Raw genomic sequence first — 26436 nt, 5'->3', positions numbered from 1 at the left:
CGATTCAAAGGTTAACATTCCTAAACTCGGGCCTCGTGGAATAACAACCGTTCCCCTATCCTTTTGTTTAAGAAAATTCTTTGCGTTCCCTAACTATCAGAATCTTTGATTGGACTATATATGAAATGAATAGATCTTAAGAAGTTAAGATAAAACGAAATTAACGCTTTAACGTTTATCAATATCAACGATTAAAACAATAAATAAATTATAACGATTAAATTTCAAACAAAGAATAAATTAGTATCTACGTGGAAAAAAGAATCTAAAATCTAAGAGATCTATTCTCTTTAAGTTAGACAAGATAGATGTAAATACGTAAATACGTTGATGCAGACGGGGTTAGCACTTTCCTTCGTTCCGTATACATTCAAGCTCGAACGAGCTTTCTGGATAGGGCTCGATATATAAAGCTTTATTAATGGAATAACGCTTGGCGCGATAGTCGCGCGCGACAAAGTGGACGGAGCCGCTGGAACGCACCGAACGTTAGCTCGTTTACCGGAAACCTTATTCCCTCGTTTCCCTTCTTCTCTTTTCCTCCCTTTCTCTCTCTCTCTCTCTCTCTCTCTCTCTCTCTCTCTGTCTCTCTCTCTTCTAACTCTCTCCTCCTCACCCTTTCTTTCCCTGTGTGTGTACACCAGAAAACTAGCTACGCTGCGTTTCTAAAGCAATAGAGTGAACGAGAGAGAAAGAGAGAGAGAGATAGGTAGGGAGACAGAAAGGGAGTATAAAATGAGAAAAATATAGTGAGTAGTTGAAAAATTAACGAAAAATCAGTAGAACCTTTTACCTCTTTTAGTTTTGACTATTTCATTCGATACTATTTATGATTTTATTTCCATTTTGAACGATCGTTGCAACCGGTGCATCAAATAATCATAGAACGAACGTTCGTATGAATTTAACGGAAGGTTTGCTCGCTTGTAGATGAGACAACGACTGCCAATAATTGAACGTATGGATAAATTGGCCAATGCCTATATTGATTTTATTTTGAACGTTCATTTAATTTTATTTGAGTATCCTTCGAATATTGATCGATCGGGTGGAAAATGCATTTGCATTCTCGTTGGTTCTGCTGGTCCTCTATGGATTATCGAAGGCGAAATATTTATACACAATACATCGGAAAAACTCGAAGCAGGCTTTTCTTTGGAGCGCGTTATTTAATCCTTCGCGCTTATCAATGCTATTCTCTAACGCGATATTTCTTTTTTCTCTCTTTTTTTTTTTCCATACGAATCATATCGATACGGCGACGCAAAAAAATAAAATTTGCTAAAATTTGCTTTTAATCTCATGGTAGGTATTCGGAGCGAGTAATTTGTAACGGTAGATTCTCAACAGTTTTTAGCGAAAGTAGATCATCATCCGTAAAAAGTTGTCTCGTTACGAATTGCCATTATAACTCAAATACAAAGATATTTCGATGTATTATACTTTTAATTTTTTAATATAAAAATCCAACGATCATCTCTGTTAATATTTTTGTTAATTCACGAAAACGTTTTCCTTCAAAACGTCAGATTGAATGAAATTTTCAGGGATAAGATACGATGCTGAAAATAAAAAAAAAAAGAAAGAGAAAGAGAGACAGAGAGAGAGGGGGAAGAGAGAAAGACAAGTACAAATATGACGAATAAGAAAACGATCGATATACATCTTCTTGAACAATAGCTAACGGCATAGAACGTGATCTACGAATCGTGCGTAACTCGTGCGGCAAAAAAATATCGTTGTATTAAACGCGTACCATCCCAACGTCACCGTTACACCCCCAGGTACAGACATCACCACCACCAGCATCACCATCAACCCAGGTATATACACATACCTATATATACTATCGTCCACCACTTCGCTTATATTTCTCGTGCGTGCTCCTGACACGAAAGGCAATACACCGGCAACTTATGAATATTTACGCCGTTTGAATATGCATACCACTGACAATGTATTATTTTTGCTGGACGGAAGATCAATATAAACCCTTCTCTCTCTCCATCCCTTTCTCTCTCTCTCTCTCTCTCTTCCTCTTTTCTAAGGCTTTCTACATAGTATTTCATCAAGTTTTATCATCTTCAAATCGTTTTTATATTTAATTTTTACGAATTGTAAGAAAGAAAATTGTCTTTTTCTTTTATCTTTGATAAAAGAAACATTTATATCTATATTATCAAATAATCGAATTTTAGTAATTGAATTTGTATTAATTCCAAAGTATATTATTTTCTTGATCAAAATGTTTTCAGAAGATACTTGGAAAATATTTGAAATGAATGAAATATCGAATATACAAATATATATATGTGTGTGTGTGTATCTTATATTAATGTACTCATATACTCGTGTACTTTCATATGCATAGATATGTTCCAAGCTTACAAGAATGAAAGAGAGAAAAGGATAAGGAGTCTGTACATTATACTGACACACTTGCTTCCGAAGAACAGACAAGAACTCGTCGAACGTGATTAAAACGAGGACGATACGAGCTTTGTATACGTTTCAACGTATGCACGTGTGGATATGTATATCTATATTATGTATGCCTATGTAATACGTATATATACATATGTATATTTTTTCGATCTCTTTTTCCAGCACCATTCTCCATACCGGTACATTCTATCGTGCGAAATGTACAACTGGAATCGAAATGTCAACCGTCGTGCGATTTATGACTCGGAGAAGAGTCCGTTCGTGAGAAATAGAAAAAGGAAAGAAAGAGGGAGAGAGAAAGAGTGTAGTACGGTTATATACTAAGAGAACACGCCATTAGTACGAAGTTGATAAAAAAGAAACACTCGTTTTACTCGTATAACTTAAAACAAGTACGGTGGTATCGATGTATGAGTTAATTAAATTCGTTGAACTATCTCTCATTCATTGAGAATTTTGCAATCGGAAAACAGGATTTCGGTTGCTTTTCTATACGAAATTACTTTGAGAGAGTATTAGTTTAAACCGTTAACCAAACTCAAAATGTTATTATATAATTTATAACGATGCGTTTTTATTAAATGAACCACCGAACGTATCGTATGATAAAAAAGTTACGATGACTATTAAAGGGAATTCTTATAAAATTTAATCTCGCGCGGAGGTAAGAAATAACGATTATTAAAAATGAAAGATTAAATAAAAATCATTTTGATTAAAGATTTCCGAGCTTAGTGTTAAAACGCTTCATCCGCACATGACTGAGTTAATTAACGCGACGGCCAATCTAATCAACCTGGATGAAGATCGCAAGTAACGTTGGAAACTTTGGTAAAGTGCACTCGTACGTTGATCTTGCGAGGGCCGGTATAAGACGATATATATTAGAGCTTAGATAACTGATAGTTTCTTATACGTATAAGCAATGATATAAGTCCAAAGAGTTGACTTTAAATAGTGCTAAAGTAGATTACTAAATTCCGTCGCGTAGGAGCAAAGTTTTACGCGTCTTCCATAGACTTATTGATTAAATTTCTCGATTTTCTCTCTATAGAAGAAGAAGAAGAGGATCTAAGATGAAGAAGGACGAAAAAGAAAAAAAAAAGAAAAAAAAAGAAATATCGTTTATTTGTTTTTCACAGTTATTCATTTCAAATCGAAAACGATTTGTTAACGTCTTTCTAAAAGATAGTAGTAGTAAATTTCTCTTGATCGTTCGACGTATTGAGAATTTCACGAAGCAACTCTCTTATTAATAATAATAATAATAATAATAATAATAATAATAATAATAATAATAAAAACAAGAAGACATCATCGATGCACTTATCGCGCTCCATGCGTCGTCGCGAACAACGTGCCCCACCCTTCAACAGAAACGAAGAGGGGGATTAGCCATTAGGCGGAATGACACACGATTTCTTGGGAGACGTTTTCGCGATGAAAGATGGACCGCGAGAGAAATTTAATGCATATGACCTGGTAGCACGGAGAAAAGAAGCGAAAGACGAGAGAAAGGGGAATAAAAAATTGGAAAGAGAGAAAGAGAAGGAGAAAGAGAAAGAAAGAAAGAAAGAAAGAAAGAGGGAGAAAAGATTTTGTTTGTCCACGTAATTCAATTAGACTCGGTAGCATCGAAATTTAATGGGCCGCGTCGCCGTAACGTTGTTCTGGATCACTGCCACCAGACTCCTCTCGTTTAAGAGTGCGACCGTACGAGATCTTCCTCGACTTTTTTATTTTTTTATCTCTTTCTCTCTTTCTTCCTTTCTTTCTTTCTTTGCTTTCTCAACTTTTTAATTCCCTTTCACGTCGTCTCTTTCTTTCGGTTATCCTCGATCGATCAATGGTACGAGAATCCAAAGAGGAGAGTTTCTTCTTTCTCTTTTGCGCATTGTAACTGAATAGAAAATAAATTTCGTCCGGGTTGCTCTCCGTGCGATCCATCAGTTTCCCATCGTCACCTCGATTTTTTTTCCTTCTGCAAATCGAAATTGCAAGCGCAGCGAAGAAAATCCGACGCTTTTATCTACGAGTGAAATTCGTTTCGTACATTTTAAATTTACGTTATACGTATAATATTGTAGTTATAATATTCGTTTACAATGATGTACGTATATTCGTCCAATCGCTTTCTACGAGCTAATAAATTAACGCTTATTTCGATAATTGTCAAACAAACCGTATAGAATTTTTTTCTTTTCTCGTCGTATACGATCAATTAAAACTTGACTATTCTTAAGGAAAGGTAAAAGGTCTCCTCGAGATATCGCCCTTTAACATCTAAAGTGGTATCGTTGCCTAGTCGAGGAAGGTCGAAGATCGAAGCGATCGATCCTGAAACATCGGAAGCGATTCGAACGTTATGCCGCTAATAAAGCAACGTTATCTTGGTCAAGTTTTCTTTGATCGTTGCTTCAAAGACACACCCGACAGACGGATGTTATCCAGACGTATCCGTTCCAACTATCGTAACGATCGTGTCAAAGGCGAGTCACGAGGAGATCTAAAAAAAGAGAGAGACAGACAGAGAGAGAGAGAGAGAGAGAAAGAGAGAGAAATAGCGGTGCATCTCAAGAGTGCGCTCTACGAAATAGCGCACACTCTGGATACGCGGCTATAACTTCCATACGTCCTGGAATATCCCCCTTAATTGACTAGAGACGATTTATCGCTATATGGAGAGCTCTTCCTCGTCGGTAGTTTTACTTCACTTTGGTGGACACATAACAAGATGATATGGATAACAAATCGATTTTATTGCTTCTTTGATATCGTCCTGCGTAAAATTTTTCGATCGTTCGTATCTTCGGATAATTAATGTCACTGAATCAGAGAATATCATTAAAACGTGAAAATATTTACAATAGCTCTTACGCTTTGTTTCCTTTTTTTTTCCTCTTTTTTCGCAATATCGTTAAAGGTCGAAATAAAATCGCGTCGTTCGTTTTTATCGATCCCCAAAATATCTCGCAGCCAACGAATGAAAATATTGTAATAATTTACCTTCATTATCGATGGAGAATATCCCGATGCCATCACCAGCCCGTATGCTATAGCCTATTCTGGAATCACCACCAGGTGGGTCCGCATCCTTGGCACGAACACTAGTCACTAGAGTACCAACCGGTTGGTTCTCGAAAACACTCGCGGAGATAACGAAATCGTCGAAGACCGGAGCATGTAGGTTCTCGTTAACATCGACCACCTCAATGACGAGCAACGTTTCGGAAGACATCGAAGGTTCGCCTCTGTCCTTGGCGACAATAGCGAGAGTATGTACTTGCCGTTCCTCGAAATCTAAACTCTGTGTTGTTCTAACGGTACCGGAGAGTTTATCGACCTTGAAATATCCTTCGCTTTCCATGGCGTCCGAAAGGAAATACTCGATGTCACCACCAGCTCCTTCGTCTGGATCGGTAGCGTCAACGACGGCAACGACGCTCCAAATTGGCACATCCTCGCGAATCTTTGCGTTGTAGTTAGGTAAAGCGAAGCTCGGCGCATTGTCGTTCACGTCTTCGACGGTCACGCGAACCAAAGCATCCGAGTATAATGGCGGCGAGTCGGTCGTACCTTTTCCACCGTTGTCCTTCGCACGAATCTTCAGTTCGTACAGTTCTTGTCTCTCTCTGTCGAGCTTCCCGAAGACGCTCAATACGCCGGTAATAGGATCGACTTTGAAATCGTTCGTCTCCGTAACGAGATAATAGGTCACACGTGCGTTCTCACCGAGATCGGCATCCGTCGCGTTCGCGCGCCAAACATTCGTACCGTTCAAAGCGTTCTCCGAGATACGAAAGCTGGCGAGAGATTTTTCGAATTTCGGCGCGTTGTCGTTCACGTCTAGAACCGTTACCGGTAACATTTTCGAGGCCGACTTTTGTGGTTTACCCAGGTCGTAAACGCTGATGTTGAGGAAGTATTCACTTTCTCTTTCTCGATCTAAATAACCGATGACGTTAAGATCACCCGTATCCGGATCGATCCCGAAAACGGAATCTCGATCGCCACTGGAAATGCAAAAGACGAGCTTACCGTTGTAATCTAAATCGCGATCTCTCGCTCTTATTTTGGCGAGCGTAGTACCAAGTTTGACGGACTCGTTCGTTCTGATTTCGTTTGGAAAATCGATGAATTCCGGTGCGTGGACGTTCTCTCCGTAGCGACTGGGAGTCAAAGAATACTCGTCGTTGCGAGACGGCATGTTGTTTCTTTCTGCCGAAGCAATGGCATCCGTCAGACGTCTAGCAACACCGGTGTCTTTGCACTCGAAGGCTCCGCTTTCGTCGGAAAGAATTCTCCCTTGAGAGGCAAGATTCCTCTTGGCGTTGACCAGATGCATGTGGACTGGATTCACGTCGGCAAAATGAGTACCGTCCGTCGCCGTGACGTTGACGATTCTCTCGGTCGCTTTCATGTCGGAAAGATCACAGGCTACCGAGAGAACGCCGGTCGCTGAATCGAGAGTGAAACAGCCGTCAGAATTTCCGGAAACTATGCGATAACTGATGATGTTACCAGCGTCGAAATCTATCGCGGAAACGGTGATGATTTCCGAACTGATTGGAACGTATCTTGGCACGTGCCCGGTACAATCGATTCTCTCGAACTGAGGACGATTGTCATTGACGTCTCGCAATCTAACTCGTAACCTCATCTCCGCTTGGCGGCGATAAGGCAAGCCCCAATCGCTCGCTCTCACGTGTAACAGATAATCCCTCTTCATCGTTTCATAGTCGAGCACCTGCTTCGTCCTCACGATGCCCGTGAAATGATCGATCTCGAAAGGTACTTTCTTGATGTTGTCGATGCTGTAGGATATGTAAGCGTTCTCGCCTGAGTCACGATCCTTCGCCGTGACCTTGACGACCGAGGTACCAGCCGCTTCGTTCTCGTCTATCCAGACTTCCATCTCGGATTGCTCGAAGACCGGGTCGTTGTCGTTCGTATCGATCACGTTGATTTTCACTTTGGCGGAAGACTGTTTCCTAGTACCCGTGTTTCCCTGATCGACCGCAGAAACGGTAAGAGTGTAAAAGGCTTTCTTTTCCGCGTCGAGGTTCACCGCGGTATAGAGCATTCCTGTCTCGGCGTTTACATAAAACTCGCCACCTTCGTTACCACCGACTATCTCTAGAAATACTAAAGCATTTTTTCCTTCGTCGGCGTCGGTCACCTTCAATCTGATCACCGGCGTATTTACTGGAGCGGTTTCTGGCACGGCTTCCTCGTAAATTTCCCGACTAAAGACTGGCGCGTTGTCGTTCAAATCGGCCAAATGTACCGGTACGGATTTGTAACTGAAACGTTGCGGTATACCACGATCCATAGCTCTCAGAGTAAGATTGTAACCCTGCAAAGCGGTCTCTCTATCCAACAAACGTAATACTTCGATGTTGTACTCGGTCGGACCAGCCTGCCGTATCCTGAAGTGTCCAGCCGGGTCGCCACCCACGATGTCCAAGCTCGCAATCTCCCCGTGTACGCCCTCGTCACGGTCGATCACTCGTACGATGGCATAGATATCCGCGTTCGAGTGCTCCACTATGTCGGGCAGGTGATGAACGTAGATTTCTGGGGCGTGCAGATTCACCTGCCGCACCCTGATCATGACCCTTGCCGTGCTTGCTCGGATAGTACCCACATTGCGGAATAGCGCCCCACGATCTTTCGCTAGGACCACTAGTTCATGAATGGCGTGCTCGGCGTACCTACACATACATACGTAAAGGATAGCATTTTCATTCGTTTCTAGATCGAGTTTTCGTTTCGACGGATAGGAGATAAGGAGCGCTTGCGAGTAAGAAAGTTAAATGATGAAAGTGTTAGCTGAAAGATAGAGGATGTACAAGGTAGGGAGAACTTGTCCTCAACAGTAGAGTGTGCATGACCGTTCGATTTATGGATCGATCTTGATGTTTGAAAAGGAACACTGGGTTAACTGGAAGGAAAAAAATAAATAAATAGAATAAATGTTCCCATACGTACCTGAGTGGTCTCGTGAGCGTGATGACCCCGCTAACCGGATGAACAGCAAACTGGTCGTTCTCTTGGGCGAAGCTGTAGTAAATCTCGCCGTTCCTGCCAAGATCAGCGTCTTCGGCAGTTACCCTGAGTATACTCCGATGCAGAGGCGTATCCTCCGTGACGGTTGCCTCGTACTCGGTCGGATAAAACAACGGATTGAGATCGTTCGTGTCGAGAACCGTCACCACCACCGTCGTGTCCGCCTCGAGGACGATCGCTTTGTTCTTACCGTCTCGCTTGGTCGAGGTCGCACGTACCTCCAACACGTAACGATCCTTACGTTCGCGATTAAGCACGTCGACGTTACCGGTTCGAGTCCGAATCAATAGGAAACAGAAGTCACCGACGACGCGTTCCTCGGCCTTGAAGAACTTGTCGCGATCGCCGCTCGTTATACGAAAGCGTATTTCTACATGGCCACTTTCACGACTGTTCAGTCTTATTCCCATCTTCTCTTCTGGCACGACGTATGTTTTTCCTATCGAATTCTCGGGAATCGAAACGTTATAGAGAGATCGCGTAAACGCAAACTTGTACCTTGGCGAGGAACTCAATTCTGCTGTGAAAGGCGCCGATGCCGTTGTTACGACGCTCGTAGTAGTCGGCGGAATTGGAAACTGCGTCGTCGTAGACATCATTGCCGTTGTCGACGACGACAGCATCGTTGTCATCGCTGTCGTAGTACCGATCGTCGAGAAGGACAACGTTTTCGGCGCTACACCTCCAACGTTTGACGATGACATAGGGAAGAGAGTGCTCTGGATGGAAGCGTCGGAAGACGGCGTACCTGGCGTGGCTGCGAACAACCACAGCCACAACCATGGCCAGGCGAGCAGCGCGCGCTCCTTCATCCTCCTCATCGTGTCGCTAGCTCATCGTCGATGGAATTCCTACGGCGACGTCTACGTTTCTTCCACGAAGAGAGAATTCCGATTCCTCGGTATACCGTTCTCAGTCTGTCTTATTATATCATTTATTTTTCTCGGTACCTGAAACAAACAATGTCTCCTAGTCAAAATCTGTTCTTGCAAATATTTTTATTCGATTACAAGAAACAAAGTAAAATAAAGGGACTCGTATTTGTCTTCTTTCGTTCTTTCGTCTCTTTTTGGTGACGATAATGGACGAAACAAGTGCATGAAAATGGATCGAGAACTAGGAACTGAAATCTAGATCATCTTCGACGATAGCTACCGACGATTCCACTCGAACGATCACGACGATCATTTTTAAGTAAGATTGAAAACGTTAGATGTACGTCCAGTGTAAGAATCATAGAATTATCTTTGAGTCAGATATCACGAAAATTAAAACATGTTTTCTTTTGAAATTTGTATCTTTTTAACGCGATTCCACATTACAACACATTTAGAACAAATTATACAGATGAGTGATTTATCGTTCGAACGACTCTTTTTTCAAATAAATTCATCGGCTAATCTCGACGTCTAACGATCTGATGTGTAATATTAACGATTAATATGGCGATATTCGAGGTCTATCTCGAATTCTTTGGAATCAAAAGATACACACTAGCAGGTTCATTAAAAAACGAAAGGAAGCAGATATAGAAAAAGACTGTAAAATGGGTCCATTGTTCGGTTAGAACGATAGATACTAATTCCAGGATTTCGTTTTACGGATTGACGAACGCGTTCAGACAGAGTGACAGAACTGATCGGCGCTTGTGCTTGTATATATGTACGTATGTGCGTCGCTTAACTGTGATTTCTCACGAATCTGATCGACCCTGCCATTCGGTTCAAGCGTGACGGTTTCTCTGTCACAGAACTTCGATAACGTAGGCCGCGTCACGAAACACGAATCCGACAGCGATTTCGCGATTCTGCCTATCTTTTGATCCCGCCGAATTACCCTCACTTTCCCTCTTTTTCTCTCTCTTTCTCTCGTTTCGCGTTTTAATCCTCTTCACTGTGTCTCTTCCACAGATGTTCTCACGCTCTGCTTCCAACGAATCCACGAATTCTACTTGTATTTGAGGTCTCCACATCGATACTTTATTTTCGAGAAACCTAAATTCTATCCCTTAGAAAAAAGGAAGAAAAAAAAACAAATATTTATTTTTCAATTATTATTAAAAGAATTTTATCGATCGTCGACGAGACTGTGAAGTTTTCGAAATTTCAATATAAACTTTTCAATTCACCAAGGCGTTAAATGCATATTCACAAATATTTTATGTCAACGACTTTCGTGCGATAGAAATTACTCCGTCACGGCGAAAACAAAGGACAAGGAATTTCATAATTTCACGGAGAAAGCGAGAAGGCGCCGGTAGCTTCGCAAAAGTACGAGCTTCCTAACGATAAGACTTCCTCGATTTTCCTTTTCACTTTGCCAAGGGAGACGTAAACCTTTCCAATTACACGCTCGTCGTGATTCAAAAGCAACGTAATAAAAAGCATTTAAACGGCGATGCATTTTCCTTGCATCCTGATATTTCCGCTGCCGCCATAATTTCATCTGTAATAACGTGCTCGATAAACGAGCCACAGGTACGCGGCAAGGTAAAACGAAGACGAAGAATCGTAAGCGCCAGCTTGGCGCCTTCCACGTTCATGCTTAATAAAGTTTGATGATCGAAGAATAGAAATTATTTAAAACTGGTACATTCAAACATGACGGATTAAAAAAACGTTTTCATACATTTTTTGTTTTGTTGCTTTTTTAGAAATAATATATCAAACATTCGAATTATTTTATATCATATGTGACGTTCTATGATTCGACATGTAAAATACAATTTTTTCGCTGGCTGAATTCTATTGTCAATTGTTTCGGACAAAAAGCAGAACACGAAACACGGAACACGGAACATAGATCATAAATGATAAATCACAAATCACAAATCACTCGATCAATGCACTTGTAGTGTAACCAATTTCATAATTTTCTACTCTCTCTCACTTTGTATTTCACGATGGTCGTACACTGACCTTCTCTCTCTCTCTCTTGTTTAAAGCCTTGTAATCTGTATTATAGCTAATGTTTCCGCAAGTTAAGTAGTCTCAACTTTCCGTCGGATCATAAAGAGGAATTATACGAAAGTTTATCTGAATTGAACAAAAATAGTTGAAATTTTCGAGAAATTGCAAAAGCACGAAGTGAGAATTTTATGTTAATAATGTCGTAAGACGAGTTTAACTTTTGATATATGCACACACACACGCATAATGGTATTTAAATTTCTTTGATTTTGAAATCGTTCCATGCGACGTTATATTTGTCAAAATAAAAGGAAATCAAAGGAAATCAAAGGAAAAATACTCATAAAAGGTTTTCATAAGGATTTGGATAAAGCGAAAACTTTTTTAAATTTCGCGAGATAGAGGCTACCGGTTAGAGGTGGGGCAAAGAAAGCATTTCGTCTTTGAATTTTTCACGTTGTGAAGGCTGACAGAAAGTGGAGAATGTATAAGACATAACAGAAAAAGAGAAGAGAGAAACGTCGAAGTAAAGGAAAGAAGCTAAGGAACGTAGAGAGAAATCTTTGAAGGTTCGGCAATAATGTCGTAGGAAAATCAACGAGAACGGTTCTCTCTATTGCTCTTTCGTGCCGATGAGTTCGGAAAAGCTTTGAGCATTTTCCATGAGCAAAACGAAGAATAAAGAAGAAAGAGAGGTAGAACGAAGAGAAGAGAAGAGAAGAAAAGAGAAGAGAAGAGAAGAGAAGAGAAGGGAAGGGAAGAGGGTTGAAGGGATAGAGGGTGGTTGGGAGAGTAGCGGAAGCCCCGAAGGTAAGCTCGACAGTACCGGAGGTCGCAACAATGCACGGCGGAGGAACTCTTTTTGCCGGTTAAATTGAGTGTGAATTGCGACGCCGCGTAGGTAGAAAAGCGGAGGAGGGCTACAGAGGGTAGGTAGGAGGAGAGTAGAAAGCAAGAGAACGACGGAGAAAGGAATAAAGACAAGGAACAAGCGGCCAATAGGTATATATCTATGTATGTATGTATGTATGTATGTACCTCGAATACTATTCCCTTTTGGTCGATTCTTTCTACCTTTCTGTTTCTCCACATTCGTGAAACGTTTCATTTTCGGATAGTAATCTAGAGAAAAAGAAGGAAAAAGAGAAAAAAGAAGAGAAAAAGAAAAATTACGAAATGGTTCCTACGTAATCTTCCTCTAGTACCGTTCGATTTGTCTGATCTAGACGATTATGTGCTTAGAAGTATTCTTTTTATTCTTTCTCCAGTAGATGAAAAAGTAAAATAGAGATTGAGAGAGCGAGTGGAGAATAGAAAAAAAATATTTTAATTTTTCATTCCGACCACGGATATCGTTATATTTTCATTCACATTTTCGACCGCATTTTGCGATTATATGGTCGAACGGACAACCACGAAATTCTGTAGCTTATTGTACTATATACCTCGTTCGAACGATGTTGAAACAATATCAGAATTTCGAGTGAGGTGTATAACGGAGGAAATCCGCCAACACATCCGCGAAGGGATTATACGGTAGACGCGAAAATTTTTTGCGAGTTTCCACGACGAAAACAAAAAAAAAATATCGTTTCAGTAAAATTTTACGAACAAAAACGACATCGATTTCGATCATTTTTCAATGGCGAATAAAATATATCGATCTTTTACAATTATACCGTGTAATTGTATCGCATATGAAATACTTTTATTTTGAATTTAAACAGATAATATAATTTGAAAACAATCATAAAAAGTTCTCCAAATAATGACATTCGTCAAGAGAAATATTTAATGGAGTCATCATTAAACAACTTTGGTAAAGAGCCCTGTAACGATACGAGTGTTCAACCGCAAGCCGACTTTGACCTCCCCGGAACTAGACGGTACTGTCACCACAGACGAAACCACCAACGCTTATCACCGTCGTGACAGTTATGCGGAAATGCTTCTCTTGGAAATTAGATCGTGAAAACGTCGTTTTGTGGGGGATGGAACGGAGCTAAAGCCAGAACTAGAGATAGAGCACTAGAGCTAGAGTTAGAAGTAGATAGAGAGAAATTTTCTCTCTTGCAAATGAGACATCTCAAGACCGCAATTATTTCGTCCTTACCTTCTATACTAACTGGTGGTTACTATACCGTCGACCATAAATTCGTTCATCGACTAACTCGTTATTTTATTAGTTACTAAACGTTCCATGTAATTTACAGATTTTCCTTTGTGAAATGAAACGAAACGTTTCCAGTGAACGTTTCATGTTCTCTGGAAATAAGAAAAAGCGATATAGAACGTAAAGACTGATTAAAGATAAGAATAGGTTCCATAGTGAATGCGGAAGAATGTCGAACGCGGAAACGCATCGGGTCGCCTTTCTTTTTTCCTTTTTGGTATCCCGTTATTATCTGTAACCTTCTGGAAGAGAGCACTCGAGGAGGACACGAGGGGCCCTTTATCAAAGCTTACCACCCATATCTATTGTCGGGATCGAGGCTTCGCGGCTTTTACGTTCGAGATATCGCTTTAAGGGCGATTCTACCAAGAAACATTAATATCTACTGGGTGTTTGTAAAAGAGGTACGAATCTCTCTCTCTCTCTCTCTCTCTCTCTCTCTCTTTCTTTCTGTTACCTATCTTGGCAATTTTACGAAAGGTATCGTAAAGTTTGCGTGGGACGATCGTCTATTTCTCACGGCATTATCGGACCAAACGTCCTGTCGTACTTTCTATCATTTACGTAAGACACCCAAGCGCTAGATGCTTCGACGATTTGAAGTTTTTCTTTATGTTAGATTCGAAACGAAGGGGCGATGCATTGAGTCGCGCATTTACATTTTCAGAACGACTGCTCGTCGATAAACGAATATGATCGTAAGTACATTGGGTAAGAAAGTGAATACGCGAATGGAAGTAACTTTGGCACTTTCCGATCGATTTCACGAAAATTTATTCTTCATGTTACGCGGAATAGAAGCGTAATGTTTCCACGCTGAATATATTTTTAAATGAGAGACGAATCAAATGTATAAATCATTGCGACGATTGCTGTAACATAGAGTACAGATGCTGTAGCTAAATTTTATATCGATACATGAGGAAAGAAAAAAAAGAAAAAAGAAAATACTAAAAATATATTTTCTCGTTTTATTACGATCGTTCGTTTTTACACGTGTTTTTTTTTTTTTTTCTTAACGAACGAGTTCAATAAATTGAACAAATAATTTTCTTATTTGAAATAGATCAAACTATAATTGCCAAGAGAAACTATCGAAAAAGACTTGAAAAAATATATGAGACTATTACGACGTTGTAAAACATCTCGATAACGATTTTCAACCTTAATCGTTTACTGTCTCCGCTCTAATGGATCGCGTTTCGATCTTGTCCTGGCGCACTTTTCCGAGCGACGTTCTCTTCTTTCTTTTTACCATGTAATAACGAAGTTTATCGCTGTGAAGAAACGACGAGAGAGAGAAAGAAAGCACTTAAAAAAGAAAAGAAAGCAAATAAAAGAAAAGTAAAAAAGAAAGAAAAAGGAGAGGAAAGAAAGAAGAAGAGAAAAAAAAGAAAAGAAAGATCGAAAAAATCGAGGGGGAAAAAATGTAAAAAAAATTTTCGAACTTTCCGCATTCCACTTATCGCCTCATCGTCCTCATCGTCCTCATCGTCGACGTCGTAGAAACACGAATTTCGTGGTGTTATCGTTACTCGCTTTCCGGAAATAACATCGTTCGAGCGTTGCTAGTTAGCCATATTCTAACGCGCAAAGTTTAACAACGTTGGACGTAATGCGCACGGATGCTCTAAGGGTAGAGAGGAAAAGGGACGAGATGACAGGTTAGATTATTCGAAACAAAATTCTCAAAACGTTTTAAGCGACGAGAAATAACGTAAAATGATGCTTGCTCGTCAGATTGTGCGAATCTATTTTCCAAGACACTTTACAGTGAACTCATTTTCAAAACTTATACATTAACGCGTACTATCTTCGTTCTCATACTGCATCGAGTCTTCTCATAAAAGTAATTTATGAACCATTTAGATAATGATCGTGAGAAGCCTGACGGAAAATTTAGATTTCGCATATTTGAAGCATCTCAATAATTTCCGCAAACGTATCGTGAGATAATAGATATTATTTTTTATTTAATCGATTTCTCAAAAGGAAAGCGAAATGTAAATTTTCGTTTGGTACTGTAAATGTTTCGCGAAAAATGGAAAAAAAAATCACGAAGAATCTACGAAGAACGCTCCGTTTTCGTATTTACGGATATGGTTCGAGTGCGGCTCGAATTCAACGTTGTTTTCGATATTTACAACTAGGTCGAGATCTCCGGGCACGGCGATCGGCCGAGTAGAAAGCAAAGAAAGAGAGAAACGTGAAACGATAACCCGGGCCACGCGCGACCACCTTGCGCATTTCCGTATTTCCTTTAACACGAGCGAGACCTATCTTGGCTCGTAAAGTTCGCATATACGATACGCGCTGGAGAGCGTGACCTTTGAACCCGAGTACGAAAGTATCCCACCAAACAGCAAATACCGATCTCCTTTCACTTCTCGTTTTCATCGATCACCCCGATAAAAAGACTTTTACGATTTTACCAATTATTTCATTTCGCGTTATATTATTTTCTTCTATAACAGATCATAGTTTTCTCTCTTTTTTTGCAATTTCACATGCAAATTTTATCCTTAATTTAATTGTTATTGGAATGTATGAACATTGAAATCGAGCTGAGATACCTCGATGTAGAAGATGTGGATAGAAACGAAGCATCACCTTCAATGCTTAGCGTTTCCATAACCGCAGAAACGTCCCGTACAGTTCGAGAGAAGAGAAACCGCCCGCATTCGGACGTCATCCTTGACAAATGGCTGCCAGCGATTAAATCAATCCAAGAGATATGCCTTTGACCACTGACGCATCGCGTCGCATGCTCGGCTATTTATGTGAGTCCACGTAATCGCTATCGTAACTCGGTACCTTGAAATATCTCCGGCACTTCATCGACTATTCACTCCCTTTTTTTTCTCTCTCTTTTTTTCTTTTCCTCCCCGTCTATTCGTATTTTCTTCTATTTCATTGAATTTCAACGAAAACCCTTTATCGATTAAAATCAATCAAAATCATTAGAATTTTTATCCGAAATCTATAATAAATCGAACAATTCATTATTTTGATGCCTGTTACAACCATCGAATATTCTATACAAATATTTGAAAAAAAACAAAAAAAAAACAAAAAATATATATAAAGATAGTTAGGGAATTATATTCGTGATTTTAACGAGACCCAATCATTTCGAAAAATCGAAGGTATTGTTACAAACGAATCTCGTTACTGGTACATATAAAAGATGACGATATGATCGAACAATATTTCACGACATTCGATTTCAGTCGAAACTACTTCCAAATGTCTTTTGTTCGATTTATTTGCGTTATAGAGAAAGCATTCATCGTGGAACTCTACGTAATATGATTCTATTCGGGATCAAATAAATCTTCTTTTAAGATCAAACGAGAACACATTCTAGTGACCCACCGACAGTTTTATTCATTTTATGAACATACCTGAAAAAACATTCTCTTTGAAAAAATAAAGCTTTGATTCGAGAGGGTCGAAAGAGGATACTACATTTACCATCTCGAACTAGTCCCTTTATTCTACGGAATGAATTCACGGAAGCGGACGATAGATTTATTTTTTTCCCGAGGTTTCTCGCACTACTAACAGATCCCCTAGCCACGATGGACGAAGCTGGAACACGCCCAGAGATTAGGGAAACTACGTACTTCAACGAAACACGCGATTCTAGATTAACATCGCGAAGCTCGAACGATCACTGTGATAGATAGTACAACGAGTGAAGATTTACCCGCGAGATTATCAGAGATTTTCTACCTAACCTTTTTTTTTGTTATTATACCTGGATACGGGTTACTTTTTGTTTGTATGAAAGTGTTCTTCGAAGATCGTTTGAAAATAATTTTCCTTTTTTTTTTTTTTACTTACCTTCGTATTACCTGGATATGAATGAATCTTGCCATTAATTATCATTTCCTCGATTAAATTTCAAATTATCCAATTTTTCAAACGTCAATCGAAAAACTCGACAAAAGAAATCGTAAATATATTCTATAGGAGATATTCCAGAGCTTAGTATTAAAGTTTAATAAATCTTGCGATAGCGAGTTGACGGATGTATAACGGGATTACGAAGTTTAGGAAGACCAGCATGAAGATGATTTAGAGGCGAACCTCGTCTTTCCACCCCAATGAATTCGTGTTAAGACGGCTCACGAAAGGCTTCCCGCGACACTTTCTACCCAGAACCTTCTGTCAACTATAAATGCGTCTGGCTTTACACTCCATGTCCAACATTTTAACGTGCGTTAAATCGATGCTCTTATATACTCGTTCGTAATCTATTCCATCGATAGGTTTCATTATACAATATATATATATATATATACACACACCCACCCACACACACATATATATACATATATACACACATACACATTATACCTATATATATATATGTATATATATATTATATATTATATATATAACACACGTATGTTTCATCGTTCTACGACATTAAATTTAGTTTTTCGATCACAGTAGCAATATTTCATAACGGTTGATTTTTTTTTGATTTTTTTCGATGGTGTAGCTATCGGACGACGAGGTCGTAAATTGCGAACACTAACTTGAAATTTTATCGCGAGTAAATCCGGAAACATGGCCGACGATATTACGTCGATAATATAACGATAATATAGTCACGTTCTCTTTCCTTCGCTGGACCATGAGATCTCTCAATCTTTAAAGAGACATCTGTTATAGAAACGCGCGTAAAAGGATTTCTGGTTTTAAATTGCAACGGAATAAGAGTAAATCAAAAAATTTTGCCATGGACCGTTTAAAGGAAAATTCAAGAGCTCCACTTATATTTCGATTTATGGGTTCATATTTTGAAAAAGTAGTACGTCGTTAGCATCTCAATCGCGTTTATAAAGTCGTGCAACAGCGTGTACTCTCGCTACCACTTAGCTTTCCACTCTTGAATATTCATCTTTGCAACGTGCCAATACGGAGCTCTGCTCGATAGAAAAGCTCCATCCTTCTTTTTCATGAAAAGAGAAAGAAAAAAAAGAAAAAAGTTGAAGAAAAACAGAAGAGCAAGCTGCAAAGCGTCGCAGTAGAATTTTCATTGAACTTCATTATACGCAGTTAGAAAAACTATATTAAAATATCGTCTGACGCGTGAACAATCTTTATCTTTTTCTTTTTTCATTTCATTAATTTAAGTTTCCATTAGATCGTTCTTCCTGATCGCTTTAAAAAGTCATTGGAGACGTAAAGAAGCGTACAAGTAGGGTAACTGGAAGAACGTGACTCGCGCGCGCGCGCCTATTTTGGTCGCGCCGTATCGAGAAACGGTGATCTAAAACGACAGTACCATCACCAACAAGTTTCTTCGCATATTTGGTATTCCCTCTTCGACGTATCTTATGTACGCGAATCTGTCTCATTAAGCGCACTCACGAGACGATTATATAATAGGCCACTGCAACACTGATCGAGACCACCATCATGATCGAAATTTATTCGTAACATTTTGCACCAAACAGAATGTTAAATGCACACACACACGTACACGCACATATAAGATGATCAAAGAACCTTTCTATTCGTGAATATCGCATGCACTTCGTTATCTATAACAAACACAAAAACAAAAATGGTCTTTTATATTCACGCTGCATCGATACGAGTAAATATAGTCGATTATTATAAATACATCTATGTAAGGACAAAATTAAATAAAATCGAAATCTATTTGTCGATCCGTATTGTTGGTAACCACAAATAAAGTCATCTAGAATATATTCACGTTTACGAAAATAAAATAATAACAAGTCTCTCGAGGAAGGCATATAGGAAAAAGCTGAAATTTACCGAGATCCCAAATGGGAAGCTTTAATTATTTCTACGTGCACGCACGCGTTGGTCGTCGCGACTTCGTCGACCAGATATATTTCGGTTTCCGGAACGAGCTTTCGGTAGCGAAACTATTCTCGGTATATTCAATTCGAGAGCTTCGCTCTCTTCCGTAGAACGATACGAGACCGCGTAGTAATTTGCACGTAAATGGATGCGTATTTTGTCTCTCGAAGCCGCAGAAGAGGCGTGTCATTTCGCTCGAATGAATGCCTTCGATATAGACAAAAATAGATAAATAAATAAATATATATATATTTATATCTATAATATATATGTAAGTTTGTTTTATATATTCAGCCATGTTAAGTGAGCCAACAGTGAAAAGTTTAATTTACGATGTATATTATACACGAAGGAGAGAGATCACAAGTACCAGCAAAGTAAAGCATGTTAGGGCTTCAACATATTTACGTTATATCCTTTGGGAAAAGATAACCTTTAAAGTTTCTCGAACATAATCTAAACCAATTTACCCTCTCATAGTTGGAACCAATCCCAAAATCCTCCCTCGTAAAAGGAATATGATCGTTTGCATTCGGTTTCTCATTTCTCTCCATTATATCAACGATCATTCACGTTTAATACATTTCATAAACGATATTTTTGTTATTCCAATTCAATATAGATGATATGTACATATGTATTATTTGATGTGATAATAATAATTTTCATTAACAGAAATGAAAACGAACGTATGACGTATTTTAATTAGCGCTGACTTGTTATGCAGACTTTCAAATAAAATTTAAAAGCAAAATACACTTTTTATCTTAGTAATTCTTTCATCCATTCATAACAAAAAGTTTTAACAAATATATACATATTGTTTATTTAAAATATTATTCAGAGGAAAGGAAAGATGAAACCAGTTTGTTTTCCGTAGCTCAATGGATAGAATTTCAATTTTTTTTTCTTTTTTTTAGAAAAAGAAATACATAGCAAAATTTTGCTTTCGAAATACATTCGTGAGTAGAGGGGAAGATGAATACGTGCTCGACAAAACCCATCGAGACAAATACAGGTGCGTGCGTGCTTGTTAACGAAACACGGGGATAAGCATCTACTTCAAGATACAATGAAACCTTCTCTTTCAAATAACCATACCCTTATTTCTTTCTACATACATACATACATACATATATACATCGACAATCTTTTGTAAACGAGCTTCTCGTCTTTCCGATTGATGGTAAAATTCTATCGTTAATAATATGGGGACAACTGTCTACTGATTCTTAATAACTGTCGTTTATTCTCAAGTCATACCGAACAGTATTTAGAATAGTTTATCGTGTAGTGCCTCTAGTGCTTTCTTAGAATTTTAAATGATTCTCCAGCACGTCGAACATTTTCCCATTGAAAGTATCACGAATGATGTTTGATATTCCAACGTGTCCATGACTTCAATGATGAGCCGTGACAAGCTACGGTATATTTCTTAAGTATATAATTGATACTATAAAAATAAACCGATGTCTATGCTAAATATTACTGGTTATGCAAGAAAACAAAATGTCATTGTTGAAATTTTATACGCTCTGAATGAAACACGAGATTATTCAGGAGTATGAGTTTTATACCATCGAATATGTTCCTAAAAAATCTAAATCAAAATTTCCGTTCGAAAAGCGAATCGTTTCGCCGATCTCCCAAATGAATCGTTTCGATTGGACCATCGATCCGATTTCATTATTCTCGAAAGCTCACGAACTGGATCTTGCTCGCATTGTTCGTTCTAGAGTAGGTATTAGTCGATTCGTTCCGTTCTACGGAAATAACATTCCTCTTTCTTTCTCTCTCTTCGTCCTTTCACCAAGCATCGACTTTCCTAGCTATTTATTATTACCACGTTATTTATCGTCACCGTTTTCCTTCCAATAAAAGGCCCCAGCATTGTGCCCCGGAGTGACGTGCTACGGCTAAGTTATTTATAATGATTGCCATCTTGCGATCGTGTGAGAGCGTATACTCTGTGCGCTCGCGTCTCTCTCTCTCTCTCTCTCTCTCTCTTTCTCTCTCGCACACACGTACGCATGTACACGCACACGAACACACCCACAGCCACTCTTTACTTCGACGCGAAGCAAACAGGCACCTGTTGGTTCTTTACGAAGTGAAATATAAATTTGATGGCGATAGCGAAGAGCTCGAATATGTGTAGGCTTCTCTGGCGATCGTACGAGAAAGTTAAAGTCTCTGCTAAGAAGATGGTAGAAAAGTGAGAAAAGTGAGAAAAGAAAGAAAGATAGACGTAGAGTAGAGAGGAATGGAATATTACATTCCTGTGGTTCGAAACGAACGTATTCTCCACGAAAACGCATCCATTATTCTTCGATTCCTATCTTCGAAACGAAAGTAAAATTCGGTGCAGGGAATGTAGTCGTCGAATGCCGACAAAGGAAACCAAATACATTATATTATACGTATATGTATTGGAGAGTATATCTCACGAAGCATGGACCAACTATATCTCTCTCCTCTTCCTTTCGTTTCCTTCTTGTACCCATTTCTCTCTAACTTCCAATAATCTCGCATGTACACCCACACCTTCACAAAAATAGAAACGCATATCTGTTGTTCGATCGATCCACCATCGGATTGGTAAGCTTTAAAACCAAAAGGATTAAATCGGATTTTGTTCTATCGATTACATACGAATATAGAAATTACGACCAGTTGACAAATATAATGTGGATTCGTTAAATGGTCTACAGCTTCGGAAAATGTTGTCCATTTGATATTTTTCACGATCATTTTATTTTACGCTATATACAATCGCAACTGATATTTTCTGTTTCTTTTTTCTTGTTTTTTTTTTTTTTTTTATATATGCGTGATGTATTATTTTTTTATTGGATCGATTATTTCGATTATTTGATTTATCGACCAAATCATTTTTTATTTTTTCCTTTCGTCATATTTATTTATTGGACAGTAAAACTGCGAAATATACAATTTGTGTTTCGTAATTCTTTCGCGTGTTACGATCGCGTATCGTTGAGTTCTGGGAGGATTAAAAATGTGAGATTCGTTCCATTAATCTGATGAAGCAACGGAGATAGATGTTTAAGAACAAAGATGAGAAAAAGAGAAAGATTCATGATCTGGAAGCATCAAATACTCTTATTATATCTTAAAGATAGGAATAAAGAATAAATGAACAACGAGAAGCAAAGGATTCATGATCGAAAAATTATTACATACTATGTGTGTAGCATGTATATTTCATATTACGTTAATAGCTAAACTAGTTCTTTGTATTCCAATGAATCGTAATTATAAAATTACTCCATAATTAACATAATAAACTATAATGATATTCCTTTTGACAGTACACAGGATAATTACCCATTAATATGCCATTATATTATAAAATCCAAAGAGATCGAATTCTGTTTGTTTGCTTAATTCGTTCGATGTTTCATCAATGTTTACAATAATTATAAACATTCTTATATATATATAATATGTATATAGTTTTATATTTGTGCAAATAATTCAAACATTTTTTCTAAAAAATCAAACGAGAGAAGCTTTGGCAACTTCAATCGAGTGAAAACAAATGATATTTTTGGCCGACGATTATTAATTCTCGATAAAGCGAATTTAATTGACGATCACTGAGTGTTCACATCAATGGACGCTCATTGCTTTCTATTTCTCTCGAATTGTGACGAAAATGCGATAAAAACAAAAATCACGATCGTGGAAAATTTCATTCTATGTGCTTATCTCTCTCAAAATGACGAACGTTTTGTTGTTTCCCTTTTTGCCATTGATTCACCTAAATTCATTCTACTTAAGATCAATGAAGTTGAATAATTTGTAGATCAAAAGTAAATAAAATATTTTTTTTTCTGAAAAAACACCATACGCAGAATTAAAAGCTTAAACAAATAAACAATAGCGGATTCTCTTCTCTGCGTTATTTATCTACTTCGTTCGACATCTATCCATTTCACGATTTATCATTATATCTCGACACACGACTCACGAAGTAATCCGACAAGATCTTGTCATCGAGATAGAAGAGTTTATCTCACCGTGTGTCAAGTATCATCTGTCGTGTGGAAAACACAGGGTTTCTCCGTTGAAAGATACCATTTCGATGTCGAATCGTTCGTTTTGAGGTGATCCCGAACGGTATGAGTAGAATATTAGAATTCACTCTTCGTGGCCTCTTTCCACATAAGTCTGTCTTTCCTTGTGGTCTTGCTCACACCCAACTGATGAAAGAAAAAGAGACGGTAAGCGGAAAAGAGAAGTCGAGAGTACACGTTGCATTTTATCACGATGGCCTCGATAGTTCTCTTTGCACTGTTACGAAGTATATAAGCGGCAGCTTGTTATGTTAATCGCTTCTTTATCGACCGTCTTCTTTCGAACCGTACGCCGAGTGTCGAAAGTATCCGTGTTACAGATGGACTCCTCGTAAGTCTTGCTCCTTGTGTTAGAGAACCAAAAGAAGAAGAGAGCAGGTAGACCTGGATGAGAATATTTATTACATATTCTCAGATCCAGATCCTTTGAAAGGCTATGCGAGAAGGTTCGCGCAACACAGAGCGAAAGACAAACATAAAAGAGAGATATATCGGGGGAAGCTATTGTGCGATACGATTTTGTACGATAAAGCATGCTAATATATATCGTGCGCATAGAAAAAATTCTTCTAATAGATTCGATACGATAAAATAACTTGGGGATATAAGATCGAAGTATAGAAAGAATTCTCGATCTATATTAAACAGTCTTGCATAGTTAAATATTTCGTCTTTTTTAATCTTCCTTCGGGAAATCAATTTCGATCTAAATACGAAGCTAATTGGAAACTTTTGAAGCTTATTAAAAATTACTTCACGAATCAAACGACTGAAGGGACATAAAAAAATCATTCATTTTTCATAGAATCTGAAAACGATAATTCGAAGAATTCGTTTAACTTCACGTAGGGAAAACCACGAAACCGACACGATTGCCGTATGTTTTACGACGAAATCCCACGCCACATTTGAATTTTGATGGCCCACAACCAGCCTCGTGGAAGATCGATATCCTACCTCGAACTAACCAAGTCTATCTCTCTCTCTATCTCTCTCGGTTCTTCCAACAGAAGGCCCCATTCTAGTGGTTTAGCATAAATTTCGGTAGGACGAGCCGTGCGGACGTGATCGCAGAGAAATTCGTAAGGGATCGAGCAGAGCTATTGGATGATCCTTTGCTCGCTGAGAGATGCGACTTCGGAGAGCGAACATCAGGAGAATGGCAGCAGTCTTCTTCGGCTCGTCGAGCATCGAACGAGTTGTTTTCGGGATACGATAAGACGTATGGTATACGTGTAGCACATGGATGACGGCAGCTGCCTCGTGCCTTGAATATTTACCGGTTTAAATTCCGTGCACAATGCACGAATTGCACTCAATGGTTGGGGCCTCTAACCCCAGAGAGCTGCCTTTAGGGGGGTCCATATTTAATCAACATTCGTTTACCCTCTCTCTTTTTCTCTTTTTCGCGAGTACTCCATTTTACTTTCAACCTCTTCTTTTAGACCCTTCCCTAACTTCAATGCGTGCCAGAAGTTTGGTCAAACAATAGTCTAGTCTAGTGACAAAACGATAGCATTACTAAGGACGACGCCATTAAATGTGCTTCAATAGTGTTTGCCTCGTTTGTTCGCGGAAACATTCCATCGTCGTTCAATCGTTGTCTAGAAATTTTTATCTCAATTACGATAGAGAAATTACGATGTAGAAAGTTTCAAAAAAGAATAGATATTTAATTAAACCATGGAAGATACGTCCGATCGTTGTTGTGGCTGCGAAATAGGAAACTTCTTTCTTGTTTTCTTTTTTTTTATCTTTGTATTTTTTTATTTTATTTTTTTTTTCCCCCAACGAAATTAACGACATTCGAAAAAATGTAGAAACTTTCAGACAGAATTCATTAACCAGAAACAACCGTTGGAATGGACTGGAAAGTCGTGATATTAGAGGCCGAAGCTCAATTAAAGAAGAGGAAAGAGTTCCAGCTTTACTGCGAGTATTTCGTTCCGTCGGAAAAGAGGAGAAAAGGGAAGATAAAACCAATTCTTTCACGGAAATGAGATCGGGGAAAAGAAAGGGGAAAAAAATGCACGTCGGGTGGGCAATTGAGAATATTTATTCGATTATTCGTCGAATATGCGTTTTCACTTCGGTATCTATTGAAATCGTTATTAAATTCATCGCTAATTCGCCGCCAAGACAATAAGAAGCGAGGAAGGAAGAAGATGAAGTAGGGAAGTAATAAAAAAGGGGAAAAAAAAGAAAAGAGAAGAAAAGAAAAGAAGAGGAAAAGAAAAGATTCTCTCTCGTTGGAAAGTCGAGGTGGAAGAAAGACAGAAAAAAAAAGAGAGAGAGAGAAATATTTCAGTGACTCGGAAGATTTTAGAGTGCGGCTTCCGAGACATTCAACGTATTCACGCGGAAGTAGTCTTGAACCACCTGAATTAATTACAATACGATAGTTAGTATAATTACCGCGAGCTTCGAGGGTTTATGGATATCCGCTTAATGGTCCGCAAGAAATTTCCCTTCGTCAATTTTTACGAATCTCTTTAGGATTGTTCGGAAAGAGAATTAAATCACGATTTAAGAAACTTTGAAAAGACTACGACAATCGAGTTTGCGAAATCTTTATTCTTTTTCTTTTTTTCTTTTTTTTGTTTTCTATAATACCTACGTTCAATTAAAGATGGAGGGACGATCGGGAGCTTCCCGCCGCATAATTTTCTTATAAATGAATTAGAAACGTTACGTTCTCGTCGCTTAATGGAGTCATTAAAATTTGACTTAATCGAGCACCGGGAAAAAGAACCGTAGAAAAAGTAAGATTATCGATAGGAGTTTTGGCGCTCTACAAAATGTTTCCTATACCTGCATTTTCGTCCCGCGCTCTTCCTTTTCACGAAGAAATTTTCATTTTAAGAACCCATGAATCTCATTATCGTTCCCCTAGCAG

The 26436-nt window shown here is 38.6% G+C and overlaps 1 protein-coding gene across 9 annotated transcripts in view; it reads right to left on the bottom strand.

Annotated features, from left to right (window-relative positions):
* Nucleotides 1–26436, bottom strand: part of LOC127072517 (fat-like cadherin-related tumor suppressor homolog) — a 291697-nt gene that overhangs the window by 167521 nt on the left and 97740 nt on the right. For all 9 annotated transcript variants that reach the window (XM_051012955.1, XM_051012956.1, XM_051012952.1 and 6 more), the window contains 2 exons: nucleotides 8437–9464; nucleotides 5452–8159 (listed from right to left, as the gene is read on the bottom strand). In XM_051012955.1, the coding sequence (XP_050868912.1) occupies nucleotides 5452–8159; nucleotides 8437–9335 (3607 nt within the window). In that variant the 5' untranslated portion in view covers nucleotides 9336–9464. The remainder of the gene's footprint in view (nucleotides 1–5451; nucleotides 8160–8436; nucleotides 9465–26436) is intronic.

Source organism: Vespula vulgaris, chromosome 2 (assembly GCF_905475345.1).
Source record: "Vespula vulgaris chromosome 2, iyVesVulg1.1, whole genome shotgun sequence".
Classification (NCBI taxonomy): Eukaryota; Metazoa; Arthropoda; class Insecta; order Hymenoptera; family Vespidae; genus Vespula; species Vespula vulgaris.
The sequence above is the reverse complement of the archived record's forward strand: the minus strand, read 5'-3'. Positions and strand labels throughout refer to the sequence as shown.